The sequence below is a fragment of the Osmerus mordax genome, chromosome 25 (assembly GCF_038355195.1).
Source record: "Osmerus mordax isolate fOsmMor3 chromosome 25, fOsmMor3.pri, whole genome shotgun sequence".
In the NCBI taxonomy this organism is placed as follows: Eukaryota; Metazoa; Chordata; class Actinopteri; order Osmeriformes; family Osmeridae; genus Osmerus; species Osmerus mordax.
The window spans coordinates 4,076,799-4,097,866 of record NC_090074.1 but is presented as its reverse complement, the minus strand read 5'-3'; the positions used below and the strand labels follow the sequence as shown (position 1 = coordinate 4,097,866).

Genomic DNA, 21,068 nt, shown 5'->3' with positions numbered 1-21,068 from the left:
AAAGGGTCATTCATATATAGTAATATAAAGTGCTACCATGTCCCTTTGGGAAAATATACTATAGGTCATATTTTTACATTTCACTGTTCTGTTACTATTCAAGAGTCAAGATGGAGAAGGTATGATTTAAATACAAGATAATGTACTGTTCAGTTGAAAAAAGGTACAGTAACTTATGTTACTGTGGAGTATATTTTCCCCTTTAATTATTGTGGAGTGTGTTACAGGTTGTAATGTCATGTAATTCAGGGTTGAATGTCCTTGAAGGTGCATTGATCCTCTGTAAAAAAAAAAAAAACTAAATAAAACAAACAACCCCATTTCATAACGGGGTCGTCCTTATGCTGTATTATGTAGACTACTTGATATCGAAACTCCAAAACAATGATTTTTGTATAAAAAACCCTCAAAACTAATGTCACTCTTAAAATATGGTAGTACTAAAAGTCTCCAATTACAATGAGAAAAAAATTAAAAGATTTCTGTTAAACCCTCCACACCAAACAATAAAGAGAACAGCTTCTCTGTATTAACAAACCACTTCTCAAGGAGTAGTGTTTATATATAAAAACCAGCACATCTATAACTACTCAAAAAAGCAAATGTACAAAAAAAAAGAATAATAAAGTAAAAAAAGAAAAAAAGGAGGCAAGGAAGTGTAGGATATCTGGCTGTTGGCTGGATCCACTCCAGCACAGTGTTGGGGCCTGGGCAGAGTCCTTCAGTAGAATCTACGGTTTCTCCTTTTCAGCGTCCTCCTTCATCTTCTGTTCCTGCATGCGGCTTCGAGTGGAACCTTGACGTAAACAAAAGGCATAGCTTCATCAGCTTCACGACATCGGTGGTTAGAGGGCGCCTCTGGGCCAGGAGAACTTGCAGGAACTCTGGGCAGAACTAACAGTGATACATGCCTGTCGAATAGCTACATGGAAACAAACAACGCCCACGTTTGACTTACTCATCTCGGCCAGCTTCTGTATCAGTGTTGAATCTGCCCCGGTTTTGCTGTGAAGAGAGTAGAGAAAATTATTCAATGACATCCTAGCAAGGGGCTGCATAATATATATATTTTTTTTAAACTGATTCGCCTGTATAGACTTCCCAAGTAACAAATCAAGGGTGGGGAATGAAGTAAAGCAATCGTCCATGGATACATTCTCTGTCTCTTGATGCCCCACCTTCCATCAGTCTCATCTTGGCCATCCACATCGAAGCGTAACCTCTTCAGGGGCTTGGGGGCAGAGCCTAGATCCAGAGTCCTCTTGAAGGACCAATCACTGCTGTTCACCATCTGGTTGATCTTCTGAAACTTGTTAGTGGTCTATGGAGGGGAAGTGACATAGCAAAAGTTTAGAAAGCTGGCCCGTAATACAATGAACCCTATTTATTCTGATACAAATCGAAGAGGTACCTACCCCAAATGACTCCCCTATGGACACCAGCATCCTGAGGGGGAAACCAAAACAGAACAGGGAAATATAGACATCTTAGTTTACACTTATCCCCAAGGTGAATTCACTGAATTAAAACTACTGTCCGTTTGTCACTTTCAAAAGAAACTGAGGATGCTTTGTTTTGATTGGTTGGTTTACGGTACGACAACAGGAAGTCTTTCAACCCCTACGTGGGGGTGGATGCCCCCAGGGGTTGGGGGTGTGTATGGCGGGTGCACCGACCTTGAGCGAGGGGTCATGACCCCAGGGGACATGCGAGAGTTCTTCATGGGGGAGATGTAGACGTTGTTGCTCCCAGGTACACGCAGGGGGGAGTTTGGGAACTTGTAGGGGCTGCGGGGTATGTGTGGGATAGGGGAGAGAGTAGGAGGCTGGAGGGGTGGATAAAGGACAGGAAGTTGTGTTAGTTGTGCTTCTGTTGGCGTGTACTCGGTTCTGGGTGTCACCTTTCGATGTTGTTCTGGCGCCCCAAGGGGGCGCTGTCTCACCCTGGGAGAGGCGTACTGCAGGATGTTGGTTTTCAGTCTCTGCATGAACACCAGGTTGTAGAAGACGATGATGGAGTCGTACTGGCCCTCGTTGATCAGCACGTGCTTGAATGTCTAAAAGCAAGACCACGCAGAGTGTGATTACGGATTTACCTGATGCGTTCTTACGGATATGGTTCCAGACAAACATCGATTCCCGTGGGAGTGTAAAGGCAGGACGCTGGTGCCTGAATGTGCTCACCTCCTGGTTGGTGTTGGGCATGTTCTTGTACGCAGTCACAATGGTTTTGAACCGCAAGTCGACATTCTTCACCTTGCAGATGGCGTACATGGCAGACATCATCAACTGGGAATAGAGGAGGTGGTTAGTGACAAGAGGAACAGGTTGTTTAAGGAAGTCCATATGTTCAGTTTATTATGTGCACAATGAGTGTGTGAGAGAGAGAGAGAGAGAGAGAGAGAGAGAGGGTGAGTGAGTGAGTCAGGTAGTGTATGAGTGAGTGAGTAAGAGTGTGGGAGAGTGAGTTTGAGGCCGAGTCAGTCAGAGCATGTGTGTATGAGTGAGAGAGTTAGTGAGTGAGAGAGTGAGTGAGTGGAGGTTGAGCGATTGCACACCTGGTCCAGGTGTGTGTATGAGCGAGAGAGAGAGAGAGAGAGAGAGAGAGAGAGAGAGAGAGAGAGTGAGAGAGATAGAGTGGAGGGTGACTCAGTCAGGGCATGTGTGTATGAGAGAGTGAGTGAGAGAGTGGAGGCTGAGCGATGCACACCTGGTCCAGGTGACGGTCTCGCAGCAGCTCGTACTCGTACTGCAGGGTGTGCTGGAACAGGGTCCACATGATGGGCTCCAGATCGGCGTGAGACGTCAGCAGGTTGGAGAACAGCACCTTTAGCCTCATGTAGGCCAGACGGTAAACTACAGGGCAACCAGACACAATCAGAAACACACACACACAGAAACACACACAGACAGTTGTGGGTGGGGACCACCGCTAAGATCCACAGCAGGACATACGTTTCTTGTAGAAGAGGCTGAGAGAATTGGACTTGGGCTGTCTGGGGTTCTGCGGAGGGGCCTGGGAGGGGGGCTGGGAGCTGGGGGTGGAGGGAGACTCAGGAGGCAGCAGGGCCCTGGTGCTGGGGCGCACTGGGGAGAGGTACCTGTGTGTGTGAGAGACAGAGAGAGAGACAGAGAGAGAGACAGAGAGACAGAGAGAGAGAGAGAGAGAGAGAGAGAGAGAGAGAGAGAGAGAGAGAGAGAGAGAGAGAGAGAGAGAGAGAGAGAGAGAGAGAGAGAGAGACAGAGAGAGAGAGAGAGAGAGAGAGAGAGAGAGAGAGAGAGAGAGAGAGAGAGAGAGACAATGAGTCAGTTATAGCAACAAGACGAGTCAACAGGATTTTCTAAAACCTGGTTCTAGGTGAAAAGTTCAACGGGTCTGTCAAACCCCTTGCTAGCATTTGTATGGTCAAAACCAACAGCTTTGGTATTTGTTTGGTATACAGTATACAGCCAGACAACCCTCCACTCTGTCCACCAACGTCCGGAATCAACGTTACACCCCTCCCTTGTTCGATGAGTCAACAGAACAAAGGCAGATACATCAAATCACAGTATTTTCCCGTTTTCTGGCATTTCTCTTACTTTGATGGCATGTTTCTGCATGTGTATTAGAATAGCGCTTGACCTAGATTCCCTTGTTTAGTTCTCTTTCTGGCAGTTTGAAGGATATTTTATGGCCAATTGTAAAATCGGGTGTGTGGAGAATGTCTTATCCAGGAAAGGCAGATTAAACCCGAGTGGAGGGAGAGGTGCAGTGTGAACACGGGTCATGAGATTTCCCCTTCTGAACAGCCGAGGGAACAGAACCGCGGATGCTACACCACGACATGATTTCCTTGACGTTCCCGAAGATGAAGGTAGACTCCTGGATCTCTCCCTCGACTCCTCTCACAGCAACCTCATCAGACTCAAACACTCCCGTGTACATAAGCCTTCCGTGCTCCTACGCTTGTATGGTGATCCATCCGTGTTCTTTAGGGCTCGTTACGATCCTTATTGTATTCATTCAAACGGAAGCTTCTTATCGAAGCGACGCTACAAAGAGTGCACTTAGAAAGTAAAGAAAATCAGGGACGTTATCAGAAGAGTCCAGTTCTAAAAAGTGTTTTCTGTGGTCAGATTCGAGGAAGAGACTGTATTTATTTTTGATAGGCAGACTCATTACATCGTTGACCTAATGTTTGAGTTTCATTATAACTTTCGCTTGAGACCCGCCTGACCCGAGGGGAGCAGAGAGGGAGCCTGCCACACCTGGAATGTTGGCCAAAGGAGTGAACCCAGGGAGTCAGATGGCTGCGCGGTGAGGGAGTCGGGCTAGTAATCTGAAGGTTGCCAGTTCGATTCCCAGCCTTGCCAAATGACGTTGTGTCCATGGGCAAGGCACTTCACCCTACTTGCTTCGGGGGGGAATGTCCCTGTACTTACTGTAAGTCGCTCTGGAAAAGAGCGTCTGCTAAATGACTAAATGTAAACCCGACTCTCGCCGAGAGGACCCCACGCCAGAGGACGAGGAAGAGATGTGTGATGCTAGACAGGCGTGTGGTGGGTGAGTCATGGGGGGTCTTACAAGTCTGCTGCTGTGTGGTTGTGCTGGAGGGGCTGGTTGAGGGTGGAGGGGGGCTCCACCTGCTCCCCGGGGCCCTCCTCGTGGGTCAGCCTCAGCAGCTCAAACAGGGGCGAGTCCTGGGGGGGGAGAGAGAGAGAGAGAAAGAGAGAGACACACACAGAGAGAGAGACCCAGAGAGAGAGAGACACAGAGAGAGAGAGACACAGAGAGATGTCACTCACAAACGGCCACACAGTCGAAACATCTCAAAACAAAGTGGAGGAGGAAGTCGCGGGGGCAACGTGGTTGCGTGTGTGTGACGTCTTAAGGGACGTTTTGTCACGGCCTCTGTGGGCTATTTGCTCGACTTGGCGGGGCCAGGAAATGACACGGGGGCTCTTCTGTGTTGTTTTTAGGTCCAGCTGTGTCCCCTACGCTCTGCCACAGTGTCCCCTACACGGGAAAAACAGACTGGGGGGGTTAAGCTATCTCAAGAATGCGGTGTCGAACAAGAGTATGACTGCAGTTAAGGGGAAGGAATGTGTCCGACTTGACAGTCCTGATCCCTGTGCTTGGATCGCGAGCGGATAACAGTGGCCTTGTTTACTTCCCACCAGAGCCTAAACTTGAAACGAGCATCAACACCATTGTTGAACCTTCAATGGGCAGAGAAGAATGCGTTTTTTTCTTCTTCAAATCAACACTGACACAGTTGAAAAAATGCTTGCGTGTTCCGGTGTTCTTCCCATTGACACACACAGTGGAACTGAAAACCTTTTTGGTCGGTTTCATAGCGTGTCTCCACAGAGAGACAACCGACTCGGTTTGAACTTTGGATGGCTACGCCAGTTTTACTGTAGTATCAAGTCTTATCTCCAGCAACACGTGTAACCACCAACGGACTAACAGAGACCAGGTAGGCTTTAGTTCCCCTTTCCACATGTCGTATCACCTACACAGGAAAACCTCCTCCAACCACAAGTGGAGGGGCAGCTGATGTCATCAACCAATGTGCAGATCTCATCGTCATGTCAACGTAGGGATCAGATCGTACTCTTAGGCAAGGTGAGGCCAGACAGGGTGAAGTCTGCACTGACTCAGCCTCGCGCTGCAGGTTCAGGCTTGACAACAGACACATACTCCATCCTGTCATTTTTGAAACTTTGACCTGTTCCGTCGACGCCAGCGTGCTCCAGTTCCAGAACAAACTGGCAAACGGACAGTTTGAAAGTGACTTGTTGCAAGTGAACACAATCAATAACTATTAAACCTTCCACTTGAAACGTGTGTAAATCCAAACGGAAAGCGACTGTTTATTCATCTTGCAGTGTTGTACATTTCAAGTATGATGGATTACACTCGACACGTGGAACCATTTGCACAAAGCTGCCAGAATTTCAACAGGGGGAGGGGGACAACAACGGCAATACATGGAAAAGTTTTTGAAGTCGTTTAATCCTGTTACTTTCACAGGGAGAGGCAGATTAAAGTCTTCAAACATAAGAGAGACAAAAAAAAAAAGAAAGAAAAACCACTCAGCCCCACCTCGGTGGCCAAGCCCTGTTGCAAGAGTGGAGGTGATTATATAAAGCAGGGAGGCAGGGGAGGGGCGGGCCTTGTGGTGGTGGCTGCGTCCTGGTGTGTGAGCAGAGAGACGGTCTGTTGACAACAGAAGCCAGCGAGAGACACAAGCTCCGTGTGTGTGACTGTCGGACGGCCGGGCAGGTTACGGCAGAGACCCCGGGTCTCCACAGAGCCTCAGTCTCCACAGAGTAGGGGACAGGAAGACGATGCACCCAAAGACCTCAGCAGAGCCAGGCAGTACAGAGGAGCACTGGAGCAGGAGGCTCGGGCCCGTAGGGGCAGCAGAGAGAGCCTCACGCTGAACAGGAGAGGCACGTGACTCACCCCCTCTACCCCCCCCCCCCCTCTCGAACGCCCTCTCTCACTGGAGAACAGAAACACCACGGACTCTAGAGGGAAAATACTGCTCCAGACCAGAAGCCTGCTCACTGCCAAGGTGTCCGAGGAATACGACTTGACAACTGGATATTGATGTGGATGTACAAAAAGAGGATTGTCTGAACTTTCTGGATCCAAACGCAAGTACTGATTGACTTTACTTTGAAAGAAAGTTGTCTTAAGACATGTTTCTAGCTGTTTTCGTAGTTCGACATCATTTGACACTGATCCAAACAATAACAAAAGGTAAGGAAGACGTTTTTAGGCAGTTACTTTTTCCATCCAAATCTGAACTGGGAGTAAGATAAATTATATGAATAGTTTAATTGCATGAACGGCATTACCTTTGTCCTCTATGATACGACCGTTTTCTGGATCGACTTCAGCACAGAATTTGCCACATGCTCGAGGCTGAACACCCTCTAAAGATGTCTAATATCACAGACGGTCTCCACGCACTGGGCTTGAGCCTGGCCAACGCCAGCTGCCCCAAGAACGACGGCTTCAAGCACACCCTGTACACCTCTGTGTTCAGCCTGGTCTTCATAGTGGGCCTCTTCTTCAACATGGCCGCCGTCTACATCTTCGCCTGCACGCTGAAGCTCCGCAATGAGACCACCACCTACATGATGAACCTGGTGGTGTCGGACCTCCTCTTCGTGCTCACGCTGCCCTTCCGGATCTTCTACTTCATCAACCAGGACTGGCCGTTCGGCGCCGTGCTCTGCAAGCTCTCCGTCTCGCTCTTCTACACCAACATGTACGGCAGCATCCTCTTCCTCACCTGCATCAACGTGGACCGCTTCCTGGCCATCGTGCATCCGTTCCGCTCGCAGACCCTGCGGACCAAGAGGAACGCCAAGCTGGCCTGCTGCGCCGTGTGGGCGCTGGTGCTCTCTGGGAGCCTCCCGGCGGGCTTCATGCTGGAGACCACCTCGCCGCGGCACGCCAACTCCACCTCCATCTACTGCTTCGAGAACTTCTCCAACAAGCAGTGGAAGGCGACGCTGTCCAAGGTGGTGGTGTTCATCGTGACGGCGGGCTTCCTCGTCCCGCTGCTGCTCAACCTCTTCTGCTCGCTCCGGGTGCTCCGGACCCTGAGGCAGCCCCAGGCCATCAGCCGCGGCGGGCAGCTCAACAAGACCAAGATCCTGCGCATGATCGCCGTTCACCTCGTCATCTTCTGCTTCTGCTTCATCCCCTACAACGTCAACCTGGTCTTCTACGCCCTGGTGCGCGCCAAGATCCTGCAGGGCTGCGTCCTGGAGTCGGTGGTGAGGACCATCTACCCCGTCGCCCTGTGCATCGCCGTCACCAACTGCTGCTTCGACCCCGTCGTCTACTACTTCACGTCGGAGACCATCCAGAACTCCATCAAGAGGAAGTCGATGGCGTTCCGCGAGAACAAGCTGTTTGAGGTGCTGCAGTCGGACAGCACTCAGGGCAGCGTGCACAGCAGCGTGAGGACTCCGAGAGCCAAAGTGTTTCGCAACGAGTCGACGGTCTGATGCCGGGGAAACAAACAAACAAACACTGTCCGGCCTCAATGGAGGCATCGGTCTGTCGCCGTGCAGTATTTCAGTGAGTCTACGGTTGTGCAACACTGACAAAGGGGATCTGAGAGAAGGGTGGGTGGGGGGCTTTCAAACAGACACATAAAGTGACCCCACCCCCACATTCAGCACAGACCTCAAGAGTATTATTCATTAACCCTTGTGTTATCTTCGGGTCATTCTGACCCATCAGTCATTGTGACCCACCGTCGTATTGCGACAAATTTACCTCATACAAAAACAAAGTGAAGCATATTCTTTTAACTGTCGGGCTGTCTCAGACCCCCCACATTGGAATGGTTAAAAGAAAATTATTTTATTTGTTTTTGTATTGGGTAAAATTGGGTAAACACAACGATGGTTCGTTATGAACCTTTGGGTCATGTGACCCGAAGGCAGCACGAGGGTTAAGGGTGTACCGAAGCAGTGAATTGTTTTATAGCCCTGATATCACAAGGCAGTGACTCATTAGATTTCAAGACTGAAAGTATGACGACTTGAAGAAATAAGCTGCACTTTAACCTTATTAGAGGTTGTGCATGTTTGTTTCACCTTGTTGGCAAACGTGTAACTATTTGTATCGTAAAGTATGGCCATGTATCAAGTCATTTACAACATCACAACAAAACCTGGGATACATTTTGAATCGTTGAGTTAAATGTCAATGCAGTATCTTGCCTTGGGTTTACAGACCTCTTCTTCCACAATAACAGACACAAGAGGTGGTTGATGGAAAAGGGGGACGTTATGCAAGCCAGGAATATCCCATTCCTGGGATATTGCGCAAACCAAAATATTTCAGCACGTCCTATACATTAACAACAATGAGCTTCATTGAAACTTTGTGCTTAGTCACAGGTGAACAAGTCTTATTTGTGACAGTCATAGTACAACAAATGTACTATGTTGTAAGCACTAAGTTTTTTTTTAATACTGCACCCTGACAATGAATAAAAAAAGGAAAACCTTTACATTTAGTTTTACCTTCTGTAAGAGATTTAGCTAAAACCCCAAAGGTGGTTACAGGTAACAACTAGTATTTGCATGCCTTTGTCTGACAGTCGCCATTAAGTACGAAACAGAAACCAAGTCAACCTCAGGCCTACCTGGGCAGTACACAGGCATCTGATTTACTTAACGACATTGATATTGTATCGTAAAAGGGGATAAGAAAGGAGATCCCCTACTGTTGGTACAGTTTCAACAGGTGTTCAAACTGTTTGTACAGGTGTGGATTTCCAAACCAATGTATAATCACAACCCGGAAAAACAGGAGTGGGACTGGCTGTATTTAAAACGTACTATAATCCTATTAAACGGCTGCTGTTCAGTTGGCGCGGTGAGACAAGGAGTGAAAACACTTGAGAGCTACAATGAACTCTATAGCTGGCCTTGTTGAGTGTAGAACATAACAATAAAGAGAATAACACAACAGAAGGCTTGGATATCGAAGCGCTCCACAACTGACTCCTTCTAAGAGGAAAAGTGAGATAAAGACTCAGAATCCCAAGGTTTTCCCCTAGTGTAAGTCGCTCGTGTCATACAGTAAAAGAGGGATGTTGAGACGCTTAGACACGGTAGAAAGTGTGAGCAACCATACAGTTGCGTTTTCCTACGTCAACTACATCAGATCTTTGTGTAATGTCGAAACAAACGTCATCGCATACTTGTTTAAACGGTTACCCTGAGGGTCTTCTCTGACACGGGCCACACACATTCACTCACACACGCACTCACAGGATTGTGAAAACCAGCAAGACGAGTGAGAACAGGCCTCAGAGGGAAAATATTCAGACTACAGCAAGGTCATGGAAATCTACGCTTGAAAACACATGGAGCCAGAGTTCAGTTTGTCACAGTCAAATGTTCATCAAATGGAATAAATCAATGAACTTACTAAAAGGCTGATTCCACGGGCTCAAAGTGTCCTTGTCAGAAATGTTCCGCACTGGCCTAGTTGTTTCAACGGTCCACTATACTGTACATCTTCAGATAGGGTCAGATGGAATCGGGCTATTAATCAGAAGGTTGCCGGTTCAATTCCCGGACGTGCAAAATGACGTGTCCTTGGGCAAGGCACATCACCCTACTTGCCTCGGGGGGGAATGTCCCTGTACTTACTGTAAGTCACTCTGGATAAGAGCGTCTGCTAAATGACTAAATGTAAAATGCAAATGTAATGTACATCTTCCACGAAGGCCTAACAGATGGCCGATATATTGTGTGAGCACGTTAACAAGAAGAGGATATGACCCATGTACGAGCACACTCGACCCGTCTTTGAGATGCATCGAGGAGTTGCCAGGCTGTTAGGACACGGACTGGGAGGGGAGTTTAGACACGTCTGTTGATTCAAGGCGACGAGCGATAGAGACGGTGGGCGCGGGGGTGCGTGACCGCGAGATCAAAGCGTCTTCATGTGGGCGGAAAAGTTGCCCTGTTGGGTCCTTCGCTTGTTATGGTCCAGAACTAGGGAGGATCTGGCAGGAGATCAGAGAGGAGCAGGGGCTGGACTCTACATGCGCTCTACATCCACACCCCTCCAGCTACTGACTCCTGTTCGGGAAATCACAAGCAGTGGTGAGTAATCGAATGCATTTCAATGCAATTTCCTTCCTCTTTCACCAACTGTATCCTTGCAAGGAAGTGAGTGATGACTGTGAAAGACTGCTTGGGAGTTGTGGGAACTCAAGACACGGTGTGAAAATAGAACGCCATCGGTGTAGCGTTCATTAGAGATACGTATCGATGTAGAGTGGAAGTGGTGCTAATGCAAGGGAATACTACGGAGCAGGTTCAAAAGAACGACTCAAAGTTAGCTCTTCTTTCAGGCCAACGAGAAGAGGTGGCTTGATCACCTCTTCACCTCGTAGATAATTTCAGCAGTAGTATTTCAGCCGGAGGCAAACCGTTTTAACTGATAGTCAAACTAAATTGTTCATAGTTTATGGCCATCATCCTGGAGAATTACGACAAGTGGCGACAAGTGACTGATTCGTATAAAGAATTCATATAAAGAATACCAACATGACAACACCCAATTGAAGGAAATCCCTTGCGAAAGGCAGAAGAACAACAGGCGATAAAATCATGTCAACTCTTGATCATCTAATACCATTCTACTTCTAATCTATGTATCAACTAAAACAAATGAGGCTCCCATCTAAACACACAGACTGACGAACCGAGGCACATTACATTAGTCAAGCAGGACTTCGCAGTGTTCAAAACGGTTACCGAGATGGAAATTTCCATATGCGATGGTGACCAGGTGTGTGTGAGTGTGTGCATGTGTGTAATTATGTGTGTGTGTGTGTGTGTGTGGGGGGGGGGGAACACAGTTAGATTCAATCTCCCACTTCAAACGCCACAGCTGTCCCAGCAGTCAACTTGTCGCCACCGTGCAAATATTGAAACTCAATAAAGTAAGAGGTGTACATATATAAAAAGGAGTTAATTAAGTCTTACCTGCAGCATAGTTTTAACTGCTGATTTTGCAGGAAACAAGCATCAGGCCCACCCGTCTTCTCCTAATCACTCCAACCCACTGCCTGCCCCTCCCCCCCCCCCCCAGATGTGGATGGTGTGACTGGGAGTGGAGTACAGGACCCAGAGCTAGACATGGAGCTGAGGAACCAGACCGAAGGGCTGCCAGGCCAGCTCCTCCCCCCTCTGGCCAACTGCACCATAGACACCAGCTACCGCTTCACCTTCTACCAGGTGTCCTACAGCGTCATCTTCCTGCTGGGGCTGTCGACCAACTGCCTGGCCCTGCGCCGCCTGTGGCTCTCGCCCCGCACCCTCACCAGCACGGCCGTCTACATGGCCAACCTGTCCACGGCCGACCTCTTCTTCGTGGTGTCCCTGCCTCTCAGGATATACTACTACCACCACAAGGCCCGCGACTTGGCGTCAGGAGCGGGGCCCAACGCGGTGCTGTCCCCCTGGACCCCCGGAGGGGTCTTCTGCCAGCTGACCTTCACCCTCAAGTACATCAGCCTGTATGGGGGGATCTTCTTCCTGGTGTGCATCGCCGCGGATCGCTACTTTGCTGTGGTGCACCCGCTGGTGTCGGCCCCCCGGAGGGTGTGCGCGGCGCGGCTGGTGAGCGCGGGGATCTGGTGCCTGGTCCTGGGCCTGAGCGTGACCCTGCCCCTGCTGCGCTCGGCCGCCGCCCGCCGCCAGCAGCCGTGCATGCTGGACCCGACCACCCAGCGCCAGCTGTCTTTCATCCTGGCGGCCCTGGGCCTGGTGCAGGCCGCCTTCCTCCTCCCCGCGCTGCTGCTGCTCTTCGGCTACTGCAGCGTGCTGCGCGTGCTCCGCCAGCCGCGCCGCCGCGCCCAGCGGCGCGGGCGCCGCCGCACCCTCACCGTCATCTACTGGGTGCTGGGCGTCTTCCTGCTCTGCTTCGCCCCCTATCACCTCAACCTGCTGGGCTACACCCTCACCCACGTGGGCCTGCTGCCCAGCTGCGGCCTGGCCCGGATCACCAAAGCCGTGCACCCCGTGGCGCTGGCCCTGGCCAGCTCCAACTGCTGCCTCAACCCGCTCATCTACTACTTCTCCAGCCGCCTGATGCACAGGGAGCCCCTCAGCAACACGGGCACCTCCAGCCAGTGAGGCGCCCCCCCAAAAAAAACCCTGTCTTTTCAGATCCCCTCGATGGAAAATTATACTTTTTAATCGTGTTGTAGATTTGATTTTTTTTGATTTTGTGGTTTTAGTTTACATTTGTATGCCTCGAAAGGTGGCTGGCCAGTGCCATGTGTCTTGTGTATATGTATGGTGAGCTAGTAGTCACAAATCTACTTCTATTGTTCGGTAATCAATGACCCTGATACGCCTCTGAATCAATCCACCTCCTCGATAAATGGGTGGAACCAGCCGACGCCATGGACACACCTGGGACAATCCACATCGCCCCGGTGACAGTACGGTGTGTGTGGTTGGACGGCGACTCACCCCCCGCCAGGCGATGGTCTCCATGGTGAGGTGTTCGCAGCGCTCCAGGTGCTTGACGTTGTCCTTGCTCAGGGTGGGTTCCGCCTTGATGAAGCTCTCGATCACCTTGTAGAAGTCGAAGGCGGCCAGCCGGAAGACGTCCAGGATCCAGGGGAAGCCCAGGTCCGTCTCGGCGGGGGCCCCGGCCCCCCCGCTGTAGCCCCCGTTCTTAAACGAGGTCCCTGGGGGAGGACGGGGGCGGTTCATTTGGGGCGAGAGGGAACTGTGATCCTCGTACGTGTATCGGGTGTGTATCTATTCATTTGAAGGTTTCTATAAAAATGTATTGTTATAAAATTATGAATATCAAACTGCCAATAAATCATTCCTGGTCATACCCAGCCATTACAACTTTTGATTACAATGTTGCTGATAAAAGATATAAACTTTAACAATATAAGCTCTAGAAAGGCCCTAGCTTGCTGAAGAATCTCCTCCATGATTGTAGTTCTTTTCTGCAACGTTTCAGCCTCAAAATACTGGAGAAGTGGGCGGGACTTATAGCAGCTTACCGCCATATGTTGCCATGACAACCTCCAATGCGCAGGCTAGGAGCGAGGTGTGGAATGTGGAGTCATTGAGGAGTTTACTGGAATGTAAATCACATGATCGTTGTCTATGAAACGAGCCGTACACTGCATGTGTGCACATGCAGCACACACTACAAGCACAGTAAAATATATGATTGTGAACATTGAGAACATTCAAGTGTAAACACCTAACTGTACCTGAAATTCTGCACAGACAGCCTCTTCTCCTCCTACAAGGAAAAGAGTGTTTAATAAGAGTTCTCTGTTGGTGAGATTATGTGCAGGTACAGCCGAAATGTTGCTTTTGGGTGTAATTGTGGGTAACCAGAGGAGGCTGTTTCCCAAAGCAACATCCAAAACAAGCTTACCGACTTCAGCATGGCCTCCATGACTCTGTAATACAGCCGCACGCCCAGGGTGAACCTCTGGAGGAGGAAGAGAACACGAGCGCTCATTAGAACCACCGGTACATATCTCCAACAGGGTTAGTGGTGTTCCAGGGTTGCCTGAAGCACAAGCTCAGGTAAGCACCAACTCTTGCGCAGGGCGGCTGGTTAGAGCCGGCGCCTGAGTGTCTGTTGGTACCTGCTTGCCGAGGCCCACGCAGCGCAGCCCTACGGCCTGGTCGAACCTCTGGCTGAACAGCTGGCCCAGCCTCTCCACTCGCTGCAGGATCTCCTCAGTGGGATCCAGCGTGCAGTTCTGACAGGAGCGTTAGGGAGGAAGGAGGAAATGAATAGAAATCGGGGGGTCAGATGGCTGAGTGGTTAGGGAGTCGGGCTATTAATCAGAAGGTTGTTGGTTCGATTCCCGGCCGTGCAAAATGACATTGTGTCCTTGGGCAAGGCACTTCACCCTACTTGCCTCGGGGAGAATGTCCCTGTACTTACTGTAAGTCGCTCTGGATAAGAGCGTCTGCTAAATGACTTAATGTAAATGTAAATCACAGTTAGCTCATTAGTGTACCACTGCATCATTAAACAGAAAGGTATTCATGAAATTATTCATAATAAGTGTTCATTTAGCAGACGCTTTTATTCGAGATGACATACAGGGGTGGATTTGAACCAAGAACCTCTCAGCTTGGCTGAGCTCAACCCACCGTGGTCGGAGGGACCTACCTCTCAGCTTGGCTGAGCTCAACCCACCGTGGTCGGAGGGACCTACCTCTCAGCTTGGCTGAGCTCAACCCACCGTGGTCGGAGGGACCTACCTTGAAATAGACGGCCAGCACGGCGGAGGGCTGGTCTCCAGACGAGGTCAGGTCCACTCTCAGCTGCTGGATGGAGTTCATGGCAGCCCTGGAGAGACAGAGGATTCATGTCATTTACTTATGCTCCATGAAATTGTTGCATCGAAAAGCTTTCTGAAGGGGAAGGGGGGGTGGGGGGGGGTATTTGTAGGTCATTTTAAAGGTATTCTCTGTAAAAAACAAACAAACAATGTACGCGGAACATGAATGGTTTTTCTTTACTATCAAATGGAAGCAACTTCACACTACAGTGATCACACTGTGATGGATGATAAACAAGTGTGCTCAATGATCATCATCCAGCCAATGAGACAGGTGTTATGGGTAAATACAATAACAATTTTCTGATGTTTTGGGCTTCAACAAGCCCCTTTGTGTAACAAGCGCTCTAGACTGAGCTTATGCCTCTGTGTGGACAGCCACGTGGAAACATCAAAGCAGAGCGCGCTGTGGTGGGATTTGAGGAGTCATGTGAACCGATATATATAGTTTAACATCAAAGCAGAGCTCGCTGTGGCGGTATTTTAGGAGTCATGTGAACCGATATATATAGTTTAACAAAGTCAATGCACATTCTTAATCCTAATCACAGGAGTGGGACCGGGGCATGAGGAGTTTGTTCCAAAAGCCATGCCCACATCGAGGTTGTTTTGTTTGGGGTGGGAAGGGGATTTTCTTGGCCTTGAGGGGGGTGGGGGTGCGATGGAGAGGGGGGTGGGGGTGCGATGGAGAGGGGGGTGGGGATGCGATGGAGAGGGGGGTGGGGGTCAGCGAGGGGCTCACCTGACCGGCGTCTGTGGGGGGATGATAACCTGGTCGTCTTCTGGGCGGTTCTTCATAGGCGTTCTCTTCACCTGCATTCTGAGAGAGAGAGAGACGGAGAGAGAAGGAGAGAGCGAGGGGGAGAGACAGAGACAGAAAGAGAAAGAGAGAGAACCGGTCAACACTCAGCTGACTGATACATGACCTTCTGTTTGTTGTGAAGACATGTCAAAATGCTGAACATGATCGTGGCTGTGGGTCTGCTTACGGTTCAGTCTTGGGGCTGAGCAACGTCGTGTCTCCGTCTAGGAACAGTCTACCGTCAAAGTCTCGGGTCTGGAGGTACATCTCGTCATATTGCTTGCTCAGGTCATTTGCCTGTAGGGAAAGCAAATAGGTTCAGATGGCCAGAATAATTAAGAACACCTGTAAATACAAGCTCTGATCAGAACAGTGACATAAAATAATCTTGATAAAGATTTGATCAAAGAACAATCAATAAATATCCCTGGGCGACTACTCATTATTGCACCGTCCAACCAGAAGATTGTTTAACACACACTCAGCCTATCAGCTTGTTATGGGCCCCTATTGTCCGTTCCCTGGTAACCGAGTCAGTAAAGGCGCTTTTAACAAGCTGCTAGCAAGGCTGACTGCCTCCTTTGCAGCGGTAAGGGCCAAAAGCAAACATAAACATCTCATTTCTGTCATCTTCTCGCCTGCCCCTGCGAAGCATACCCCCGTAACGCCACAACGAGGAAGAAACAAATAGAGCTTACGTCCACCGCCAAATTTGAAAAACAAACAAAAGGGAATAAACGTGGGCCGGCTGAGCAGCTGCCACATCGTCAATAACTGAGTAAGTTGACAGCCTTCAACACCTTGCTTGCCCCTCGGCTCTCTGAGGCCTCACCCACCCACCGCCTCCCGGGATGTAACTCGTTGAAGGTTAAACATCTATGTCACTTCCTGTTTGATTTCTAAAAGCTATAACATGGCAAACAGCTCGTTAAAAGGAGGCAATAGAACTAACATGGCCAGGTTGATTTATTAGGACAATTTAAGCAGTCAGTAAGTGTTCACAGCAGCATTTTTCCCCCCCGTGGAAAAATCTCTTTGTTTTGGTCCTTGGTCGTGTGTTCATCGTGTTCATCTACCTGAGGAAGAACCTGGGTTCCTGAGAGGCTCATTGATTCAAGGAAGGCAGAGAAACTGGTCTGGTACACATTCTTCACCTGGACACACAACAACAACAACAGGGGATCCAATTAGGACAACCTCAGTCAGTGGGTTAGTGTTAGGGTTGTGAATTCTGCCCAAAAATTATTATTATTTTTTTGACGTTGTGGACCTCTTCGACGCTGCAGTCATTCTCTTTGCATAAGGTCTCCAGGAGCTGCACGTCCACCTCGGGTGGGCGGGGCTTGGCTTTGTTCTGGTTGCGGCGGGACGCCCGCGTGGGGGGGCTGTGGGCCGTGCTGATGGCGGATTCTGAGGACGAGAGAGAGAGCACGGCATTCATCGTTTGCTTGGGGAAACAAACCAGAGGACTCGGTCATGTCCCCCCCCAAGCAGGCAAGATTAATCGGCTGCTAAACCCTGAGCTGGTCCTGTGGGTGTGTGGGCGGTGTGTTTACACAGAGCTGAGACTGAGGAGGACCAGGGCTTACATTTACACTCAGTCCTTTAGCAGATGCTCTTATCCAGAGCGACTTACAGTAACTTACATTCTCCCCGAGGCAAGTAGGGTGAAGTGCCTTGCCCAAGGACACAACATTTTTGCACGGCCGGGGAATCGAACCGGCAACCTTCTGATTAATAGCCCGATTCCCTAACCACTCTGCCATCTGACCCAACTGTGTTGACGCAGAGCCGAGAACTGAGGAGGACCAGGGCTTACTGTAGAGGGGCTGCAGCAGGCTGGGCGGACAGCGTTTGATGAAGAACTCCAGCACGCACAGCAGCAGCTGGAAGGAAATGACCAGGTCGTCCTCCATCTGCAGGGCCTTTCCTGCGCACAGGACACACACACACACACACACGAAGAAGAGGATTACAGCAACACTGGGCCCACCGACGTCACAGAAGAAATGTAGCCGCGCTTGCGACTGTTTTGTTCAGAGTCCACATGCAGAGGGAATGGAGGCCAAGAACGTCACCATGTCAGAAACAACTGCTTTAAAATCTAAGCTAGTGTTTCTCGACCCTGGTCCTCGAGACCCACTGCCCTGCATGTTTTAGATGTTTCCCTGCTCCAACACACCTGATTCGAATGAACGGGTCGTTATGAAGTTCAGCAGAAGCCCGGTAAAGAACTTTCATTTGTATCAGGTGTGTTGGAGCAGGGGAAACATCAAAAACATGCAGGGCAGTGGGTCCCGAGGACCAGGGTTGAGAAACACTAAGCTCTGCCATTCCAGTCTTTTAAGGCTGTACAGCTTGTCACTCATCAACAACTTATCGACTGACCTTTAGCCAACAAGAACATCGTCCAGCAGCTTTGCAAGATCTCTTTCCTCCTTCAAGACATAAGGCATTCGAAATATTACACGAGGAATACATACTACAAGGAAAAACATACAGTCTAAAAGGAAATGCAGTCTAAAATGTTTTGATTCCAGTGTTATTAGGTCAGTCGCCTGTTTGAGTAAATCTGTTGTTGATAAACTAGTACTGTGGTTAGTACTGTGGTACTGACGACAGACTAAGGATTGCAGCGTTAGTCTTTTACTTACTCGGTTTCGTCCTTGGTATATATTTTGCTGCAAGTCCTGAAAAAGACAAGATAAGATTAGATAAGATAGTCCTTTATTTGTCCCGCAGTGGGGAAATTGCAGTTTACAACAGCAGCAGGGTACAGAACAGCACTCAGAGTACAATTTTAATATAAAAAAACACAAAATACAAAATATACGAGATACAAGGAGTCCTATAAAATATGAAGACAAGGATCTAAGGGTATAAAATAGTAAAATAATATAATAATATGTTAAGTAAGTCAGAGTTAAGTGTGAGTAAGTGTGGTGGCTGCCGCTATGAATAAGTAATGAGTGACATACAGCCAAGTTATTGCACGTAAGAAAAATTTATATTGCACGTAATATTATTGCACGTAATTGCATAATAAATATTGCACATAGAAGTGGTTATGGACATGGCTGCTGAACCATGTCCATAACCACTTCTATGTGCAATATTTAAAAAAGAGCAGTTGTGATGAGTGCTGTAAATCTTTCAGAAAAATGTAAGCCAATGCAGTGGACCTCGAGATTAGTCCACAAAATACCATTGGTGTATACATGTTTGCCAGTTGATATGCCAATTTAAACTTGTTATGCATGTGTTAATAAATGTTAAGACCCTTATACTTTGCTGTCCTGCATATCATTTTAAATTGTGTAAAAAGTAAGCTTTTGAATCCTATAGGTCTGGACAATCTTACTTTTTTTATCCAGAGCAAAATCTGAATGAACTACACACTCTTCAGTGACCACATTTCTGTGTTAACAACAGAAGCACCAGTCCAGAGAGAGAATACTGCCATCTAAAGGTTGATCACTATAAGTAGTCATGAGGAATTTAACCCCAAGTGTTGCGTTAAACATTCGCAATCAACAATGAACAATGCCGCTTAAAGTTGTGGCATCTTGCTGAAACAAAACACCATACCCCCCAGTGCATGTTCTATACTAAACTCACCAGACATTCTGTTCTAGCTCCCAATTTGAAGGTATTCTTACTCACTTCTCAAACCTCTGGTACAGAGCGAGCGACACATCGTATCTCTTCTCCAGTCGAGTCAGCGCCGAGTTCACCTTGGTGCTGATGGTGTCCAAGTTCACGTCCATCTTCTTCAGAAGGCCCAGGAACTCATTCACACTGAACCCAAGCGGACAGGGGGGAAACGACAACCGTCACGACCGTGTTGAAAAGCAGTGGATGGCAGTACATGGGGCTAGGACACAACATTTCCTTTGATCACAATGCCCATCGGTAAGGATAAACAGTGTGGCAGACAGGCATTCCTGCTACCTACTTCATATCCACAGCCTTCTGGATCTGTGTGAAGGTAAAACTGGTCACATCCAGGTCAGTCACAACCACAAACAGACAGGCACCCCACACCCTCTGCTGAGTGTCCTGTGTCGACAGGGGGCAAAACACCGAAAACTATCATGAGCATTTATGGAATAACGATACAAAAGGTTCACACCACAAAATGTGGTGCTGAAGGAAATAATGTAAAATGTATGGGCCTAGCACAGATCATTAGCATACACACTGTTTAATAGAAACAGCAGACATTGGAGGCATCTCGATGTGAATGTTGTCTGAAAGTTTAGACAATATGAGGGTTTGAAAACGTACCGGAACTTTGTCCATTGAGCCCTGAATTTTCTTCCACAGTGACCAGGCTCGATCACAAACCAAGTCCGTTACCCGGAGGCTCTTGCATAAAGTCACAAAATCAGCATCCTTGTCTTTGTGCCTAAATACAAAAATCCAGATTTTCCATAGTTGTTTTGTACAATATTACTGATTACTATAGGTAAGAAGAAAATGTATTATTGGTGTCAAAGTTGTGCCTCACGGAACACATCAAATTACTTATAAAACAGCTAGCTAAAATGACACCACTTGTACACGAGCTAGCTTTCTAGCCTGTTTGGCTCTTTGACCCAACATAGACCACATAGTTAACTAATGTCCCTTCTGCTTATTGACTGTCAACTAGGGTGGCGAGTAACTGTTGTATGCTTGTGAAGATAGTTCCCTAGAAAATGACTAGGAAAGAGGATCATGACTGTTTGGATTTCCAAGCACTGGCAGGATAATGAGGCTGAGCTCTGGACCTTGTTTTCTCTGTAAAGCTTAGCTACATTCATTGTTTTCTTTTATGGTTCATAGCCAGCTGCTGCTGTTGTTAGCTAGCTGCTAACTGTAGGCAGCTAGCAAGCTAACTTAATTTAGCTGACAACAAAAGCAGAGACATAGAACAGATAAGCTACCTAGCTAGCTAGTAACCCAGAAGTTGCTCGTTAGCTAAACAGCTAGCCAAATATTTCGTACATATTATTGTTTTTATTTTATTGTAACTAATTAGTCCCAGCTTTGTCAAAGAAAAACACGTCATGGCACTTCTGTGACACTGACTGGTTTTCTTAGCATTAGCACTACGGACCGCTTACTTTTCAATAGACAACTCTTGATTTTCCTTCTTGTCCGGAGAGGCACTTTTTATAACAGGCTTCAATTCTTTGTTGTTCTGTACAGAGTTGCGTTTTTTGGGTGGCATCTTGATGGCGGAAACAAAATAATAAAGTAAAAACGTTTAAAGCGGGCTATAGCACAGTGTATTTTTCTAAATTTTTATTTCGTTTAAATCCCACTACGGTCCCGTAGTAGTCTACAATAGTTTGTACTTCCTGAGGTTCCGCTGTCGCTACGGATTTGCAGCAGATG

The 21,068-nt window shown here is 48.3% G+C and overlaps 3 protein-coding genes across 3 annotated transcripts; 2 read left to right on the top strand and 1 right to left on the bottom strand.

The window, feature by feature from the left end:
• Positions 1-658: 658 nt before the first annotated feature.
• rb1 (retinoblastoma 1) lies at positions 659-20,972 on the bottom strand. The gene is made up of 27 exons (XM_067228939.1): positions 20,795-20,972; positions 19,974-20,094; positions 19,642-19,745; positions 19,350-19,484; positions 18,341-18,376; positions 18,075-18,124; positions 17,506-17,616; positions 16,957-17,096; positions 16,763-16,840; positions 15,874-15,983; positions 15,627-15,704; positions 14,805-14,892; positions 14,177-14,293; positions 13,960-14,016; positions 13,790-13,821; positions 13,574-13,650; positions 13,023-13,243; positions 4,567-4,682; positions 2,955-3,100; positions 2,710-2,855; positions 2,184-2,288; positions 1,943-2,056; positions 1,677-1,825; positions 1,416-1,446; positions 1,179-1,321; positions 959-1,005; positions 659-796 (listed from the first exon to the last, which is right to left on the bottom strand). The coding sequence occupies exons 1-27, from the start codon at positions 20,899-20,901 to the stop codon at positions 732-734; spliced, it is 2,724 nt and encodes a 907-aa protein (XP_067085040.1). The 5' UTR covers positions 20,902-20,972; the 3' UTR covers positions 659-731.
• Positions 6,278-8,211, top strand: LOC136933567 (lysophosphatidic acid receptor 6-like). Its single transcript, XM_067229008.1, is given in 2 exon segments — positions 6,278-6,862; positions 6,865-8,211. Coding segments are annotated over 2 exon segments (1,176 nt in total). The 5' UTR covers positions 6,278-6,837; the 3' UTR covers positions 8,016-8,211.
• On the top strand, positions 8,389-13,398 carry LOC136933506 (lysophosphatidic acid receptor 6-like). The gene is made up of 2 exons (XM_067228936.1): positions 8,389-10,640; positions 11,635-13,398. Exons 1-2 carry the CDS (start codon positions 10,478-10,480, stop codon positions 12,678-12,680), a joined length of 1,209 nt encoding a protein of 402 aa, XP_067085037.1. The 5' UTR covers positions 8,389-10,477; the 3' UTR covers positions 12,681-13,398.
• Positions 20,973-21,068: the final 96 nt, after the last annotated feature.

Excerpts from the sequence above, each read along its gene's own strand:
- LOC136933506 (XM_067228936.1), top strand. The coding sequence starts at position 10,478 with ATGTGGGCGGAAAAGTTGCCCTGTTGGGTCCTTCGCTTGTTATGGTCC. Across the intron at positions 10,641-11,634 it reads TCGGGAAATCACAAGCAGTG|ATGTGGATGGTGTGACTGGG; the intron begins GTGAGTAATCGA and ends CCCCCCCCCCAG.
- rb1 (XM_067228939.1), bottom strand. The coding sequence starts at position 20,901 with ATGCCACCCAAAAAACGCAACTCTGTACAGAACAACAAAGAATTGAAG. Across the intron at positions 2,289-2,709 it reads GAGACCGTCACCTGGACCAG|TTGATGATGTCTGCCATGTA; the intron begins GTGTGCATCGCT and ends CTCTATTCCCAG. Across the intron at positions 1,447-1,676 it reads GTCATGACCCCTCGCTCAAG|GATGCTGGTGTCCATAGGGG; the intron begins GTCGGTGCACCC and ends TTTCCCCCTCAG.